The 19,459-nt window shown below is 34.4% G+C and overlaps 1 protein-coding gene across 1 annotated transcript; it reads left to right on the forward strand.

Annotated features, from left to right (window-relative positions):
• Positions 1 to 317: 317 nt before the first annotated feature.
• PACRGL (parkin coregulated like) lies at positions 318 to 18,273 on the forward strand. Its single transcript, XM_012737676.3, has 9 exons — positions 318 to 501; positions 4,394 to 4,461; positions 4,568 to 4,722; positions 7,564 to 7,631; positions 9,202 to 9,292; positions 12,261 to 12,395; positions 12,959 to 13,066; positions 15,123 to 15,203; positions 17,968 to 18,273. Exons 1-9 carry the CDS (start codon positions 422 to 424, stop codon positions 18,022 to 18,024), a joined length of 843 nt encoding a protein of 280 aa, XP_012593130.1. The 5' UTR covers positions 318 to 421; the 3' UTR covers positions 18,025 to 18,273.
• The last annotated feature ends 1,186 nt before the right edge of the window (positions 18,274 to 19,459 follow it).

Genomic DNA, 19,459 nt, shown 5'->3' on the forward strand with positions numbered 1-19,459 from the left:
CTGGGGCAGGAGTTCACAGTCCTCAGCTCTCCCAGGATCTAGGGCAGGATAGCTGGAGACCCGTGAGTAGTAAATGAGGGAGAGAAACATAAGAGTTAAAGCATATAGAGTGGAGAGAGGCTGAGACACAGGAGACTGTGCGCCAGTCATTGCCTCTGCTCCCTTGACCTCTCCTTGCGACAAGATCCCCAACCAGGTGATCCTTTGTTACGTAGACTGCGCTCGCGAGCTGCCCTTTGAACTCCCGGCGCCTGGTTGCCGGGGCAACCCTCTTCCGCAGGAGACTCTGCGACTTCCTGCCATTGGCTTAGAGGACGCAGCGCGCGTCTGACGTCACTGCGCGGCGCTGTCAGGTCCCGAGGCGCGAGCCGCGCGAAGGCTCATTTTCCGAAACTCCAACAGCCGGTGGCGGGAGCGGCATATGTTAGCTGACCGGCAGCCGGGCCAAAGCCCCACCAGGGGCGGCGGCTGGTATGCGGATCGCGGCGGGAGAGAGGCGCGGTAGGAACGGGTCCTGGGACCTGTGGACCACGGGTGCAAGCATCTTGTCCGCGCTGTCTCGGCCCAGCCGGCTTCCTTGTAGGCCTGTTGCTAGGGCCTCAGGCCCCCGTTGCTAAGGATCCTTGAGACCCTGAGCGCAACTGGTGACTTTCTCCTTTTCTGGGGTCGGGCTTTGGTCGTGCGTAGCTTTCGTTTGTCTTAACTGAAGCTGGCCTCTTTCTCCTACCCCTCTTTTTTAACCTCTGGTTGTTCTTTTTAAATTATTATTTTTAAAATCTATTTTTTCTGTGTCTTCGTTATTTTCTGACTTTGACAACACCCTGGCCCTGAACTGATCTTAGGTATTTGGTAGTGGATGGTGGGGGGAGGTGGGAAGGCTGGGAAGATGGAAAATAGGTTTTAAGATCCTTAATACTGGCCCTTTGGATTTACTTTATAGTAAAAAGTTATTGGGATAAGTGGCTATTGGGCTCTGTCTCTGTCCTTTAGAATTTGAAGGCGCTTTAGAAATAGAACATGGCTTTAGTAGGGTGCCTATTACAGTTTTGCAACTTCCTAGTCACTGGATTAGAGAGTAGGAAAAAAACGTGGCCTCTGCCCCAGAGAAGTTAACAAGCATTTTAGTTCAGTGGTCTCAAAAGCCGGGCGTGGAAATAGGATGTATGGGCCTTCAAAACAGTGATAGAAAGTATGCTTTCCTAGCATTGATACAGATGCCGAAAATACCTTGTAGGTAACCTACAGTAACTAAGGGAGTAGTGTAGTTTCACAGTGGGATCCTGCTAGATTTATTTGTTCTCTGATATTGTGACATAATTTAGGTGTTTCAGGTTAAGTGGATTTATAGATTCTAGTATCTAATTAGAATTTTTGCATTGTTTGTAAAAGAATAAGGGATGACCTTGCTAATATTTATAACAAGTTTTTTTTTTTTTTTTTTTTTTACTGCTTCACTTCTCTCCATCGCTTCCCCATTATACCATCTTCCACATGTTATTTAGTGACAAAACACTCAAAAAGAGTTGTTGAGGGTAAGATGAATTAAGCGTTTTCTATCACAAGTAACTCATGCTCTAGGCTTGTCAGTAGTATGATACCAGGTGGATTTTATTTTTAAAAATTGAGCACACTTAAAGCCGTCGCTTAGTATCTGAGGGAGATTGGTTCTAGCACACCCCTTTTGCCTTCTAGGCTAGGTAAATACCAAAATCCACGGAAGACTCCACCAGTTGGCTCTCTCTTAACATTCACTGTTAGTTCAATCTACCTATGCAGAACTTGTAGATACAGAAGGCCAACTGTCAATCTGATCCACAGTACCGAAAACATTTGTACTCCTGTAATATTTTGAAATAACAAAAAAGAAAACCACTAACAAAAGATCAGAAGGCTGAATGTAATTTGTCCTTAAGGTAGACAGTAAATAATTTTAACACATGAAAAAGTAATTGTTTTGGGGAAAAAACTCTCATAGGATATTTTGAAAGTGGACATAGCAACATTTACATCATTGTATATGTTGCTGAAAATTACATAAACATATTGTACATAAAAACTGCCCTGTTTATTTAAGAACTTTGGACGCTCAACTTTCTACCATGTTTAAAATGTAAAATGTAAACGTTCTTCAAATAAAGAATTTCAGTGGCTTTTTGCACACATTCAAAATATAATGCCACATCTTCCCATTGGTATTTGACACGAACAACTTTTTGACATAAAGATAATAATTAAGCTGTAGAATTCTATCAAAAACTTTCGCGGAATTGATAGATAGTATTGAAAAATGTCCATCATGATTTGATGTGGCTAACTATGCACTTAAACTGATCTTCAGATTGATCTAGCTCAAGGTGTTAAACCAAATTTTTTGAAAAGAAGGAAACATTTAATCAAATTGGCCACATTAGTATTACTAATGCTGAAAAATACTTTGTACCATTGTAAAGAAAGTAACAGCTAAAACTCAACACTTACTATGTGCCAACCATTATATAGATGTTATTTTACATATAGACTCCTATTAGTCTTCATCAACACTTAGAGTAGTTCCTGTAATTGTCCCTAATTATACAATTGAGGAACTGATGCATGGATTTTTTATTTGTATCCAACAGAAACTTGTATAAGCTCCTAGAGAGCCCTCCAGGAGCTTCTCAAAACAGAGGCCAGGCTCAATAGTAAATCTTTGTGGAATGTCACAGAAGTACAATAGTGGGTTAACTTATTTAAAGCTTGTCTTATATTTTAGAATATTATCTGACAAATATAATGAAATTTTAATTAACATAGTACTAGAAAATACCTTGGGAATGAAGGTGAAGTGTGATATTGGGAAGTAAGTCACGTGCTTGTACTGGGATGAGAAAATGAGATTAATATATTAAATCAAGAAAATTGAAATTAAAATTACTCTTTATGGAGAAACAATCTTACATGTAAGTTTACCTTTACATAATACCAGACTTTGGTACATCATGTTTGAAATATTATCTGGTTAAATTTTACTAAGTGGAACTGTGTCTTCCTTTTAAAGATTTTTAATTTGTCAAATAGATTAAAATCATGTCGTGAAGAATTGTTTAAGAAAGTATTAGTGTATATCCTCAAGAAGACAAAATGAAGGAGTTAAGAGTCAGTGTTCTCAAATATTTGAAAAGCTGTCATTTGGAAGTGGAAGAGGACTTCACCTCTGGTTGTCTTAAGAGAGTATCTTACATTGTAGTTGAGGGGCAGTCATGTATATAATGACTGTATTAAAGGTATAAAGTGAGAATATGCTAGTGGAATAATAACTAGAGTGTCATGGAAGTGAGAGAAAAGAGCAATCAAATAGAAAGAAGAGGAAACAGTGTAAAAATCAGAGTGCCATAGAACTGTACGTTTGAGAAACCGAGAAAATCAGGAAGGCTGCATGGAAGTTGATAATGGAGTTAGACCTAAAAATACCAGCAAATGGTTGGGTATATGAATCTGGGTGTATGTAAGTGTGCGTGTATGTGTGTGTGTGTACTTTTAGAAATTGATTTAAGCAGGTGGTATGAACTAGAGTCTTCCCATTAGCAGAAAAGGGAACTGTGCAAGAGATAAAAGTGAGCCAACATTTGCTGAGTGAGCAACTTGATCTATCTTCTTATTTACTTCTCCAGAACAGCCTGGATAGGCTTTTATTATCTCCCCTTTTTAACGGGACAGTAAGTCTATGCTTAAGGAAATTAAATAATCTGCCTAACTTCATAAACCTGGCTGTTGGTAGGACTGAGTTACGGACCCAGATCTGAGCCTAAAGCTCTTTCTGTTTCATCACATGATCATCACATCTGTAGGGTTGAGTATAGGAAGTGAAGGAAAAGTAGACAATGGATAATCCTTAAATTTTCAGTTTGGGACCAGAAAACTTGCAGAACCCATTGAATTAACAAGAAGTTTATAACTTTATTGTGACAACCTCAGTTTTAGTTATGTTTAATTTAAAGAGCTTGTGGTACATTGAGCAGGAGAGTTCATTATGTTACTGGAAAAAATAGAAGGATGTTAACATTTGGAGCACTGGAAATATAGAGGATGTGTCAACCACCCTTTTAAGAAATCTAGTCTGTTTTTTCTATGTGACTAGAGGATTGAAATTGAGTTTCTAACAGTATATTTTAACAACTTGAATGAAAAAAAAGGCTTATTTTTATACATCTTGTTTTCTTGCAGGTGGTTTTTACTTTGCTGTTATTGATATTATTGAATTTGATGTAATTTCATGTCTTCTCATTAGTCTTTTCGGGTATTTTGCTCCATACCATAACTTTTTTGTGTCTTTTACTCTGTTGTGTTTTGGACTTTATATTGATAAAGTATGTATGCCCCTTCAAACAAATTTTGAAATAAAGTTTCATTGTAGGAGTAAAGGGGAAGCAATGCAGAAATCAGAGTGCCCCAGAGGTACACAGTTGAGAAACAGAGTAACAGGTACAGAACTTTTTTTCTTAAGAGAAGAGGCCAAGTTTGTTAAAGATGGATGCAGGATGAAATGTATTGCTTTTACCTTTTTTTGTTGATGTTCTGTTTTGTCCAGGTAACTGTGATCAAAGGGCACTATCAAGTGCACAAATAAAATGCAGGACTACAGTTCAGCAAATCAAATCCTCCTCATCAACCAGTTCTCCAGAGTCTGTACGAAAACTTCATCCTCGACCTAGTGATAAACTTAACCCTAAAACAATTAACCCGGTAGGTCCAAAATAATTCTGGTCAGTAGATTTTTTCAAAGTAATAGACATTTAGCACACTATTGAACCATTCTGAATGCTGTCTTGAGATTTGTTGTTGTTAGTTTTGAGCTAATGATGAAGGAAGGGCATATGGTAATCATGATGAAGATCTGAGCTAATCACATGCATGTAGGAATGAGTGTGGAGGTGAGAAGGTGTTAACCAGTTTGGGTATGTCCTGTCATATTCGTGGATGGGCATTATAGTGCATAAAATAAACTGTATATTAGCTTTACTTTTTATTTACTGTGTTGTTTTACTTTCTAATATCAAATGAATAAATTTGTATTTAGTTGCCATAGAATGATTTACATGCTTCCATAGTTGCATAAAGGTCTCTGACCATTCTTCTGTGTTCTACAGATTAGCTCCACCAGAAATCCTAACTGCAGTACTAGTCTCCATTTGCCCTCTCACAACGATTTAATCAGATTAAATAAACATGACATTTATTATGTACATGAAAGTGCATAAATTGTAAGTGTGTAGAGAGTGAATTATCCAGAAGTGAACACATTTGTGCAACACCCGTAGGTGTTGCCTGGCCCATGCCCACCCTTGGTAGGGTAAGATGATAGTGGTTTCAGCTGTTGAAGGGGACTGTGAGGTGACTGAGGTTCTCCACTAACTTTGATGGCAGGTAGAATATGGCAGATACTTAAGCAAGGGTTTAGTGAACTATGTGAGGGCAGGAAGAGAGAGTCTGACTTTGTAAAAGAAAAATGACTAATAGTTTGAGCATCTATGTTCCTTTGCTTCTTTCTATAAAGAAGCACAGTGTCAAGGAGATTGAATACTTGAAGAAGGCCCTGATATCTGTTTGCTGTCACTTTTGTCTTATATTTAGTTGAGGGAGTTTATGGTGGTGATACTTCACTTTTCTAATTCTCTTTAAAGAAAAACTTTTTCAATTAATAATGTTTAGTGGACCTGATCTTAAGTCTTAAAATTAAAAATTAAGGACAGTTTTGGGAAGTAATGATTTTACCTGAGAAAAGCATGTCTAAGATATGTAAAGGCGTTACCCATACAAAACAAATCAGTTGGAAGTCAGGGTAGGGTTACCTTTGGGGAAAAAGGTGGGTAGGGATTAGGAAGAGGCTTCCTAGTATGCTGGTAATTTTCAGGTTTTTCACCTCAATGTCAATATAAAGGTGTGTTCATTTTTGTGTTTTCACCATTTACTTATGGTTTATGCACTTAAAAGTTTATAAATTTTAAGTATTTCACTTGAATCAAAATTTTTTAATATTACTAATTTAGTATAGTGTGGTTGATAACTTGTTTCAGAATGGAAATATTGTCTGTGTTGATATGGTTAAAAATTGAATGAGACAACAATTATTTTTACATTAATAGAATTTTGGTAAAATTTGGTTAAAATTGATAAAATTAATCCATTTATAGGGGAAAAAACCCCTGATCCTATGGGACCTGGAAAGTGAAACCGATTATCTCTAGAACAAAATTAAAAGGCAAGGAAGGGAATTGCTTAGAATTTTAATCAGAAATTTTGTCTGTGTGGGTCTTTTGAAACTTTAGGGATTTTATACATAGGTCATAGAGCCAAAATGTAAGGTCAGTTGCTAGTAGGTAAAAGAATAGAATATGTTAATAATATAGCACTAACTTGTCTTAATTTTTTCCCCCAATACAAGTAGCACTTTTTCAAGTAACTTTCTCATCTGATGTGATTATTACTTGAAAGTAATTTTTAAAATGTATTTCTTTCTTAGAAATTATAACTAGATGAATGAAACATGTATATTGCTATGAATTCTTACACATAGCATGGATTGAGCTTTGTAAATGAATTTTTTAGTATTTTATTTTAATCAATTTTTACCTATGTGCTTTTACTCAAAACACATGTTTTTCCAGAGGAAAAAGGCGCTAATTATAAACTTACACATAGTCTAAGTATATTTCAAAACTACTCCATGTGATTAAAAAAAATTAGCTAGTTATATCTTTAAAATACCTTAGTAAATTTATATTTAATATTTTATAAATTAGACAACTGTGTTTCATTTGATTATGTTCAAAGTACCATGTGATAAAACATTTACTTTTTGTGCCTAAATGCTTAAATCTCTGATCAATTGTATTGAAATTATTTATGCTGTGATGGTTTAACTGTTGTGATTGACCATCTCTTAAATCATCTTTGAGAGTAGGTATACAATTAATCTATTCTTAAGATGATAATATATAGCAAAAACAAAAGATTATGAAGTTATATAATTTAAAAAGACATATCCAGGCATATGTTTGGAGTATCATGCTCCATCTTCAACTCTTTCATCCTTGCCCATTGCAATTCTTTGTTTCTTCATAGAAGCATGAAGCCAGTTTGGAGAAATTATACAGATTCTCTGACCATCCATACCATCCATATTTGGCTTGATGACAAGTAGAAGATGTGCTAGGGGCAGAAAAATAATCCATTTTCCCTGTACTTAACACCTCTTCTCCATTTAGCCCTCACCTTGAAAGGTCACAGTGGGGAAGTGGGTAAGAATGATCTATCAATCCATATATGGTTGCAGCCACTTGCAAGCCTTCTGAAACAAGTTAGGGGTAAAAGGAAATGTACAAAGGGTGTTTGTGGTATTACTAGTAGTGAGAGGATGGACACTTTTTCTCAGTCATGTTGCTGTGTAGGAATGATGCACTTGATACCAGTGTGTTGGTTTGAGTGTCAGGGAGGCCATTGCATCTGACCTAAAAAGGATTAAAATTGATTTGCTATCATAAAGTGGAGGAGATGATTGCAATATTTTCATTGTTTTAATTTCAGTTTGCTGAACAATCACGAGCCCCTTCTGCTTTCTCAGCTATTTACTCTAAAGGAGGTATACCGTGCAGGTAAAATCAATACGATTTTTAACAGGCCATATTATTCAAAATAATTATGTAAAATCAATACTGTATTCAGTTTAAATGTATTGAAAGTTTTATTTACTAGTGAGGTTAAAATAAAGGTGTTTTATTCACACGGCTATTGGATTGGAACAGATCCCTGGATGTTAAGAAAACCATTTTAATTCCAGAATATAATTACTGAAGGTCTATGATAAAAGAAAAACATATAATTTAAGAAATTGAATGAAACATTTTTTAAAAACAATCAATTTAAGCATTCACAGCCTTGGACACATTGCAAATAGAAAAAGTCCTATCTTTTTGGTAAAGTGAAGATTGGCAATTTAGTGGAAATGTTTATATTTCTTAATAAGGACATTGTTGTTTTTGCTTAATTTTCCATATATTTCTTGCCACCTTTCTAGACAGATGTAAGAACTATTTTAAAGGAAGCAATATAGATTACTAATAGTGTGATATCATTTTAAGATTTATTACTAAGAAGCATTTAATTCTTCACAGTATATCCAGTTTTAGCCTATTCTGGACAATAGAAATTTTTATTTTAATTGTGGAAAGAATAATCACAACTTTATCCCCCCAAAATTCAAGAAATATAGTTTTTGAGTGGTATTTTCAGATTCGGAGTGAAAAATAAGCTCAAGAAACATTCTTTAATTTATTGTTACTAGTTCATATTTAGATTCTGAATTGAAGCCCTATTTTAAGGTTCTTTACACACACACACACACACACACACACAGCAATTTATTGTTTCAAAAATGTAAAAGCAATGTTACACAGACCTCTTATTATGAAAATAGGTCAAAGGAGGAGGCAAGAAGGCAAGACCATTACAAAGAAGCATGAAGAAATGTTTGGAGTGATGAATAAGGTCACTGTCATGATTGTGATGATTATTCCTTGGATGTATTCGTACATCAAAACTTATCAAATTGTGCACTTTACATATGTGCAGTGTACAGCATGTCAGTTATGCCTCAGTAAAGGCTGTTAAAAAAAGAAGCAGCGGACCCTAATTCAGGTGCTGCCACTGTGCAATCCTCAATAGGCCATTTCACCTTCCTGGCCTCAGTTTTGTTCACTTTAACAGGGATAAAACCTGGTTTGCCATCACATTATTAGTTTAAGGTCCAATGATCTATATCTTAAAAATAATGTTCTTTATAAAACATTTTTTCTTATTATATTTTGATTATTTGCATTTTTAAATTTTTGTAGGTTACCTATTGTGTTGTAATTATCACTGAAAGATATCACATGGAACATTTGTATTAAGATTCACAGATAGCAACATGCTTAAGCACCAAAACTAGGCTTAACAAATAGGGTGTTACCAAACAATTTTGCAGAAAGAGTAGGAATTTGTAGGATTATAGACATTCCTTTATAAAATGTCCTTGTAGTATCTTGTACAGTCATAGTATTGCTACATTTTACAAGATAATTTTAATATGGTTATATTCTATAAAGAGTATGTATGTTAGATGATCACTGCTTAATATATATAATTACATTTTCCTTGTTACAGTCACTGACTTTTATATTTTAGATTGGTCCATGGTTCAGTAAGACACAGATTACAGTGGGAATGTCCTCCTGAAAATCTTCCATTTGATCCTCTTCTTATTACTTTAGCTGAGGTAAATATTCCATCTCTCCTTCATGTTTATGGAAAAAAAATCTTTTAAAATTGCATGAAATGTTATTTTGTAGCTTGTCTGTAAATCTTATTCAGTGCTTTTGAAAAAAGAAACAAATAATAAGCATTCAAACACTGTACCACCTTAAAAACTAATTATGGTTGTTACAGGTTTATTAGAAATTGATTAATCAGTTTTATAAATATGGAATTAGTATACATGAGGATTTGTAAATAGTGGATGAAATAGTCATGCTTAATTAAAAACTAAGTATGTAGAAAATGGAATCATAATGAGGAGGAAGTTTTATTGTACTAATCAAATCATGAAAACATCAAGGATTACATCTTAAAACTACATAAATTAATGATAATCGATTGTTCTGTTTCCATACAACCAATCGTTTTAACATGATGTGTTTCTTAGGAAATTGATACTAACTACTTAAATGTTGTTTTGGAGGAGTCTCTAGCTCTATGCTCTACTTGTACATTTTCAGTAAAATATCATGGAAGTGGTTTTTATAAAGCACTAAAAAATTTTTTTTAATATATTCCTTTATATAACATTTGTATCAGAAAAAACTTTGCTGGAGTCTTAGCTTCAAGTGAATCATTGATATTTTCTGTGAATTTTGTTCCTAGAGTTAGAATCAGAAGTTAAGAAATGAATTAACTAGTTGTACCATATTTAAACTTTTAGTTACTTGATTTTTTTAATAGTTAAGGATCATTTTGTTGTCATTGTTAAGAAACAGATGATTAAATTAGAGCTTTGATGATATTAATTTAAATAGGCAATGCCATGTATATAGAATGAGTCACATAGGATTAAGTGATCTAAGTAAAAATATGATAGTAAAAGAATTCAGATTTTTTTTTTTTTTTAATTTAAAGGAACCACTTGCCTTTCCTGTAAAACCAGTGAGGAGGGCCAAGTGGGAGCAGAGGAGGAACAAAGTAGATAATTATGCCAGTTGAGATTCCTTAATAATGAAACATCAAAAATCTCTAGTTCCTCCTTTACCCCTCCAAATGTGATTAATCTCTTAAATGGACTTATCAGTTACTAGCACATATTGCCAAACTGTTTCAGTGACTTTTTGCTTTTCTTAATTTATAGCTCAGCTTGTGGAATTATTTTTATATGGAGTATATTTTTATAGGTAACCTATTTTGAAATTCAGTTTTGATTAAAACCTTTTAAAGTTGGTATTAACAATGATAAAGTTTAGTGATGTTTCCTTAGTTCTTTTTGAAACTTTAAACCTTTTATACATGATAGCAAACTATTTTTTAAACTGATCAAAACTGATGATGTCTTTGAAAGCATACTACAGCTAATCGCAGGGTGCAGGGAGGGCTTTAATTTAGGTGTCCTTAAAGGGACTCTGACTTTAAAACACATAAAGCCAGCCCTTTTTACAAGTATTTTCCAAATACCAATGCTTTCATTTCTATATTGAGTAGATTTTTAGCTTTCCTCTCTACTCATTTACCAATGAGATAGTAGTGACAGAACTGCTATTGAAATGCACTTCTGCTTTTGACTTGGGATTCTTCATCTCTAAAATGAATAGGTACTCCAAACATCATAGAACCTGTGATCCAAAATGATGCCTATGTGTCTTTCAAAAGCATGATAGCATCAAGGACAGAAAATGTTTGATCACCGTTTGGAGATAGATAGTTAGGTCTAAAGGACGAATTATTAGAAAGTTAGTATTTCTGAGCATGACTTTGCAGCTGATTATACTTATTTACAGATAATTCACAGATAATTAGTAAAACTGACGGAGTTTGCTATTATTTGTATTGTTTTGTTTTACTTTGTTTTATCTTTTCAAAAAAGATGGCCCTTTTTTCTTGACTCATAGTGATATTGGTTAAATCATATAAGACTACCAATTGTTTCTAATGCATTTAGGGTGAAAAACATAGCGAGAAATGGTCTATGCAAGTCTTTTTTTCATACTTTTATTCATTCCATTGTTTAAAATGACATTTAAAATTTTACAGTGCTTTGTGCACATAGTACAATATTTGCCTTCTAAATATCTCAATATAAAATATTTAAATACAAAGGAAATATATTTTGAAACTCACTAAACAAGTTATAAAATCACCATAAAGGCAGGGGATCTAGTAGTTAATGTATTCATTAAGGAGTGGTTATAAATATACAATTTAGATTAATTTGCTGGGCTTTCAGACTGTATGGGAGTACCATACAAATTTTTTTAGTGTCCTAGTGAGGTTTTTCCCTCCTTTTTTCTCTATTTTTATTTGCCTTACTTTTCTTCCTTCTCTTCCTTGCTTTGTGCTTCCTTCCTACTTTCTTTTCTTTTTCACTTCCTTTGTTTTTTTGCCTCTCACTTCTTTTTTCCTATTCCTTTCTTATTTTTATTTTTCTTTGTCCTTCCTTCCCTTTTGTGGATAGAGATTCCTCTATTTCATGTACAATCAGCCCTCCCTATTCGTGGATTCCACTTTTGTAGATTCAACCAACTGCAGATCAAAACTATTAAAAAAAACCAAAAAAACCATGAAAACATAACAATACAATACAAAATAATGCAAATAAAACAATATAGTATAGCAACTCTATATGTAGCATTTATATTATATTAGGTCTTATAAGTAATCTAGAGATGATTTAAAGTATATGAGAGTATATACATGGATTATATGCAAACACCATGCCATTTTATATAAAGGACTTGAGCATCCACGGATTTGAATATCCACAGGGCTACTGGAACCAATCTCTCTCAGATACTTAAGGATGACTGTATTTCTTTGTTCCACATTTTCTCAGTGTGATTGAAATTGTAATTGCTGAAATTATATATCACGATTAGGACAATAATATTGATCAAATTTTTGATTTTTGCTTAGGCTAATAAAGATTTAATTTTTCTCTTATTAGTATAACAAAATGGGTAGTAAATCATGTTTTTTTTTGGCAGGGTCTGAGAGAGACTAAACATCCATATACCTTTGTGTCAAAGGAGGCTTTTAGAGAATTACTTTTGGTCAAAAGTGCTCCTGAAAAAACTGTTCCTTTGCTACCTAGACTGATTCCTGTACTGAAGGCAGCTCTGGTATGTCACTTATTTCATTGTGCTTTCTATTTCAAAACTCACGATAGAAAAGAAAGCTATAATATATTATAATATAATATATTATTATATTATATATGTAAAATATATTACACCTATTATAATATATGTAAAATATTTTATACCTTCTTTCCCCTTCAAATTATTTGTAAATTAGCACTTTACCTGTGGTTTTGACATATGTGAAGAATTAGGCCACTATTATTCAGGACCAGGTGATTACATCCTTGAAGATAGCTTTAGAGTATGTACTAAAGGTAAAAAGGGACATTTTGAGTAATTAGAGAAAGTAATGAACCTCAAGTCAGCCTTTCTGTATGCTAGATATATTTTAATTAATGCTCAATATGGGTGAAGTTTGTTTTTTGTTTCTCGATGTCCTGCATTGAGGGTTATTTTTAAAATTCTATGTTGCTGATTATCTTCTGATTTTAAATATTTAATCTTTTGTTTTTCCACCTGCTTGCCCTTTATTTTAACCCATCTTTCCTTTCCTTTTTTCCTTTCCCCAATGCCTCTGCACCCCCACCTAACAAATGCTACAGGTCCATTCAGATAATGAAGTGTTTGAAAGAGGATTGAATGCCCTGGTACAGTTAAGTGTTGTTGTTGGTCCTTGTCTAAATGACCATCTGAAACATCTGCTTACCAGTGTAAGTACTGCAAAGATTAGAGAGTGGTTGTATATATGTATCATGGACTATCCATATCTCTTTATGATTTAATGGTTTTAAATTATTCTTTAAATAACTTAAAACCTTTTAAAAAACCTCATCATCCTAACCAAAAAATATAGAGATTAAACCTAGTTGTTCATAAAACATTTTACTAATGAAGTTTTCTCTTTAATAATTTTTAATGGAAAGTGTATACATGAGCATAATTTAAGGTTATAATAAAAAGTTTGCAAAAGTTGCATGTGTAAAAATTGATGAACAGAATAATGGTATTGTGCTTATGTTAACTAGCTATGAATTAAGAGCAGTGCTCACATACTCTCTTGTGTAACTATGTATTACCAAAGCCGTGTTTTTGCATCTTTTTTTACTTACTTTTCATTGTGAGTTTTTAGTGAATCTGTAAATTGCATTCAAGAATAGACTTTTCCTGATATGTATAAGTTTAAGCCTTATCACAAATATACACTGACTGGGACACTCTGCAGTTCAGGAAGGCCCCAAGACTACCCTCAGGTTTAATGATTTGCTAGAAGGACTCACGGAACTCAGAAAAGCTATTATTCACTGTTACAGTTTATTATGGCGAAAAGATAAAGATTAAAATCAGCAAAGGGAAGAGGCACAATGGTGGTATCCAGGAGAGATGAGGTGTGCGGCTTCCAGTTGTCCTCTCCCAGTGGAGATTTGCAGACAGTACTTACTTACAGCAGCAATGTGTGGCAACATGCATGGAGCATTGCCAACTAGAGAAGCTCACTTGAGCCTTGGTGTCCAGGGTTTTTATTTGGGTCTGCCAGGCAGACCCCAATGCATGGCTATGTGGTTGGCATTAGTCTATAGCTTCTCTGGAAGTCAGTTAAGCTGATACCCTATGGCCCAAGGCCCCCACCCAAAGCCTCCAGGTTAACTCTTATCTGGCAGGAGATTCTGAGAGCTTAGAAGTTATCATCCAGGAGTTAAAGATAGGGCTCAGACTTTCTTTAGACAAGGGTACTCCTGTACTGCACACTGATATAAACATTAAAGTTCTGGCTAGGAGCATCCGCAGCTAAGATCTCTCTGCTTGCATTCTTGTATAGTTCTGAGCTGAAGCATGTATTTTAATCATGGTTATACCTTTCCAACTGAGGCCTTTTGAAGACATATGCTGGGATAGGTGGTCTTGTGGTTTCTAGTTTGATTCTTCTACCTGTCACTATTACTGGATTATTCATATAAATGCTCTGTTCTTTGTCCTCTCTTCCTTTTTTAATGTAGGAAAATACATGTTTTAGAGATTTAACTTTCTATCATAGTCTTCTAAATGCTCTTGCAAATTACAAAATGGAAAAGTATGCTATTTTATAGAAAACTTACTCCAGATATAATGTAGCAGATTTTGTAAGATTGGTATTGTTATTGAGCAAATGGACTGGCTGTACAATGTGCACAGAAGCCAATATTATGTGGCACTGGCTTTATTGCAAAACTGGCCATCAAGGAGACAGGAGCAGGCTTAAATCTGTCTCCCCAATTTGGAGTTGGGGAACGTTTATGGGCTCAGAGGGCAAGGGCAAGGGTTTAGGAATGTTGTCTTGACAGGGTTTGATTGGAGGGCTTCAAATTTGGCCATTTGTGGTAAGGTGTTTTGAGGCAGATTTTAGCCTTGGATCTTCTGGGCCAATGGACCCCTCATTCTGAAAGAGTTCCAGCGTTCAGGTTCTAGTCATGTCCTGGTCTTCTTGGTTCATAGGGAGGGAATTATTGGTTCCTGGTGGTGGTATAGTCAGAGCTTTTTCTATCGTGCATTCCAGGGCTATTTGACTTGCAGTGTTTGGCTATGTTTTATACCTACAGCGTAACTCAACATTTTGTTATCCACAGAGTAGGCCCACTTTGTGCTGGATCTATAGTTACAGTATTACTTGAAATAAAAACAAATTTAAATCTAAACAAATTAAGGAGTATTTATGAAGTTTTAATTATGTAAACGATGAACATTGTTACTTTTTAATATCATTTCATTTTTCCCCCAATCTTACTTTAAAAGCTTTCCAAGAGACTAATGGACAAGAAATTCAAAGAGCCAATCACCAGTGCATTACAAAAACTAGAACAGCATGGTGGAAGTGTAAGTAGAACATTATGCCTTAAGTCATGATATTTTTTTTTTTTACTTTTAGTCATATTACAAAATTGACTATATATTTAATATGCATTATTTCATTTTAGCCACAGGCAACCATGTGAAATTGATATTGTTATTTGCATTTTAGAGCTCAGAGTTTCTCTCTCCTGCCTAGATCATACCATTTTCAAGCACTGGTACTTGAACCCAGGTGGTGGAAATACAAGTTGTACACTTTCATGATACTTACTATATAGCAGTCTGTGTGGTTCAGTGTTAGTTTTTTTCTTTAAAGTACTTCAGATATTTTTGTTGCGACCATTAGAAAGTTCATAAAACCAAAGGATTAACTTAGAGAGCTCATTGAAGAAAGATACCTTTTCCTCTTTCATTTGCTGTCTTTTCTGCCTCAATATTTAGAATCTGCCGGGCGCGGTGGCTCACGCCTGTAATCCTAGCTCTCTGGGAGGCCGAGACGGGTGGATTGCTCGAGGTCAGGAGTTCGAAACCAGCCTGAGCAAGAGCGAGACCCCGTCTCTACTATAAATAGAAAGAAACTAATTGGCCAACTAATATATATAGAAAAAATTAGCCAGGCATGGTGGCTCATGCCTGTAGTCCCAGCTACTTGGGAGGCTGAGACAGAAGGATTGCTTGAGCCCAGGAGTTTGAGGTTGCTGTGAGCTAGGCTGACGCCATGGCACTCACTCTAGCCTAGGCAACAAAGCGAAGCTCTGTCTCAAAAAAAAAAAAAAAAATATTTAGAATCTATCTATAATCAAAGATTGAAATGACTTCCAAATGACTGCACTATTTTGTCTGTAAACAAACACCTAGCATAGTCTTTACATGTATGTGTGCACGTACATATGCACACTCCAGTTGATTATCCTAACTTTTTAAAGTGTGAGACTATGGGGAATTGCATTACTATATGGTATCAAATCACTAGGTTAATTGAATTTTTATCATTTGAGAGAAGTCTTTAGATAATATAGTCTTAGAAATATTTCCATAAAGGAGTCTTATTTTTGGAGATTATGTTCAATTACATCTTAGTGATAGATTTGCATGTGATTGTCTTAACATTGTAGAACCTAGTTTCATTCTAGGTACTTTCTAAAGAAATTAATTATAAGAAAATCTGTGTGATTATATACAGTTTTAAAATATCATACATTTTAGTTTAAGCATTGCCTAAATTACCTAATTTGACCAATTTCAGTGACTTTTTATATTGATTATATTCTTTCCATGATGAATGCTTAGAATAAAGTTTATAAGAGGAGGAAGTACCTAAGCCTACTAGATAATGAATTGCTTTGTTGTGTTTGGTCCTAAGCAGAGGATTAGCATTCAGACCCCTTGTTTAGGGGATGTGCAGAACCATCCCTAGCTAATCCTGTGTGCTCTCTCAGCAGAAGGGAAATTATTCTTGCTTGCAAATGTGCTTTCTCTTTGCAGAATTTGAATGCAAAATATATTTGCCCTTTCTTCCCCTGTGAAATGCAAGTAAACAGATGCTAAATAATGATGGCACAGCTTTTGAGTCTGAAACTCTCCATAGGTGGTTTCCCATATCCTTTGGACCAGTATGGGAAATGAGACAGCTAGAAAGGGGAAGGCCCAGCATGTTACATTGCCTGGGGATGTGTGTGGGAAGAGGGATAGTTTGCATGTAAATAAAGTTTAGAAATAGCAGGCTAAGATTTGGAGAGGGAATACAGAGGGTATAGTTGACCAACCCAGGGTCCCAGAGATAGCAAATTTTTCTTTCAGAGTCACTCAATCTCATTAGCTTTGAGTCTTGCTAATATGGAATTAAAAAAAAAAAAGATTTTGTAGTTATGAGGGCTATTAAGTATTGTTTATTTTCTTCTGACTTTTCTTCTTGTTCCCTCCTTTTGTCCTTCATAATATTTTAATAAAAATTAAAATAATAGTAAGAACATTTTCTATTGCAATTACACGTCAAAGACTTTCTCTTAGCTTAACAATTGTTATGCTTGCTTTGGTACTTTGTAATCTTTCATGAAATTGATGAATACTCTTCTTTTCTAAGAACATAAAAGCTTTATATCTTTTTCTTTAAATGTTAGAAATATGTCTTTAAAAAAGATTGTTCTTAGTATTGCAGTTTCACATTTCTTAGGGTTTGTGTATATCACAATGATAAACTCAACTTCTGAGGAACAAAGATATCCATTACAGACAATCACTTTATTATTTTCTAAGTACTGATTTTTTACTACCTGCCTTAAATTGAAATCAGTTCATTCTTAGCCTGATTTAATTTTTTCTAAGTGATATGCTCATTAGTCTTGGGGGAGATACACACATACTTCAGTCTTTATTGAGTATGTGAGAACTTACTACGTGGCAGGTGCTGAAAGCTTTTCTACGTGAAAATCATTTAATCTTCAGAATCTTCAGAGGTAGATTTTTTTGTTATCCTCCTTTAAAAATCAAGAAACTGAGGCCCAGGGAAGTAATTAGCCCAGGTTTGACAGTGAAGTGACTGGTGGAAGCTGAATTCAAATATTGGTAGTCTGGCTTCTATTTCTTTAGTGCAATACTTAAAAAAAAAAAAAAAAACCCAATATTTATTTAACCGGAAAAAAAACATGTCTTACTCTATCATTTTGTTCTCCTCCCTTTTTGTTTGTTTTGAGTTTTGGACACTTTGTAGGCATACAGCTGAAAATATAATACCTATTAGGGAAACTCTGCCTGATGCTAATGATGCTAAATTTTTTTCTGTTGACAGGGAAGCCTTATCATCATCAAATCTAAAATTCCAACATATTGCTCCATATGCTGTTGAAGAAGGGAGCCAACAAAAATCATCTTACTACCTGGTAGCATGTGTCAAACGCTGACCATGGGTACCAGGGGAATTTTATTCAAATAGTTCATTTTATTCTTTCATAAATCACAACCACCATTCATTATTTACTAGATTAAGATGAGTGTACACAATCACACTAAATCATAGTAAAAGTTATTCATCAACAAAAAAGAACCATTAATAATGGAAAGCTATTAATATTAAAGAACTTCTATAATAGTAAAATTTTGTAGGCTTCATTTTTCATATTTTTATCATTTGTTTGAAGAACCGTTATTTCGTTTACAAGATAAGATGTGTTCGTATTTATTACCTAGTGCCTTTTTATTTATAACACCCTCTTTTGTAATCATTTTGTAGCTGTGCACTTATTTTTATAGATATTTTGTCATTTCTTGGGTTTTATATTTATCAGTGCTATAGAAATTTAAAATAGTGGACAAACATTTGTGAATACACTGTTAATTATTGATTGTAAATATGTGTTTATAATGTAGAATGCTTGGAAAATGTCTTTCCAGAGTATTCTAGTTTAAGAAATCTTTTTGACTGTGTAAATTCTATTACAAGTAAGTTGTTTATTACAACTTGTTAAAACTACCTAAACTTTGGGTGTTAATTATATTTAAGTAAATGTTATTTTTGCATTTTATAGTCAGAAAATGCTAATATACATATATTCAGAAATTAAAATCTTAAAACTCTTATATGCATTCAGCGATTTTGTTTTGCTTGCTTATTTTTAACAATTTGGTTTTTTAAAAAAGTTTTTTAGACATAATTTGCAGATTTAGTTTGCAATTTTGATGTAGTGGAAGCTAACTATAGGTTACTCTGCAAAGGAGAGTAGAGGAAGAGAAATAGAAAATAAGAATAAGACTTTATATCTTATGGACAACAAGAGAGGCCTACAGACTTGGGTAACCACACCAAATCTAAAGCAGACCAATATTTTGGAAAGGATGAAGGTGAGAGATCACTCTTATATGTGGAAGCAGCAAGGTTGTATCCCAGAAGCATCAGAGAATGCCCTTTCCTTGCTCTATCTCCCAAATGCTCAGAGTGACCTCTTTGCAATTCTCATTTCATATAGTCTCACAGCTGTAATGTGAAAGAAGGCAGGCAATTTCTGAGGAGTCTTAATGCAGAAATGCTTATCCTTCCTCAGAGCTTTTGTCCTTCCTGGGCCCTTTGTCTGGCACACCTTTTCCTCAGGTCTCTACTACCTTGTCATATCCTCAGATCATACTAGCTACCACAGCTGCCTGCCCACAGGCCTTGCTATTACTTGTATTTAGCACCACCCAAAAATATCTATGATCTCAAAAATGCCATAAGAAGTGATAATGTTTTTAATCTAGTAATTTACAAAATTTGTTAGAATAAAGACCTATAACAGACAGTAGAGTTA

This window comes from Microcebus murinus, chromosome 3 (assembly GCF_040939455.1).
Source record: "Microcebus murinus isolate Inina chromosome 3, M.murinus_Inina_mat1.0, whole genome shotgun sequence".
NCBI classification, from domain to species: domain Eukaryota; kingdom Metazoa; phylum Chordata; class Mammalia; order Primates; family Cheirogaleidae; genus Microcebus; species Microcebus murinus.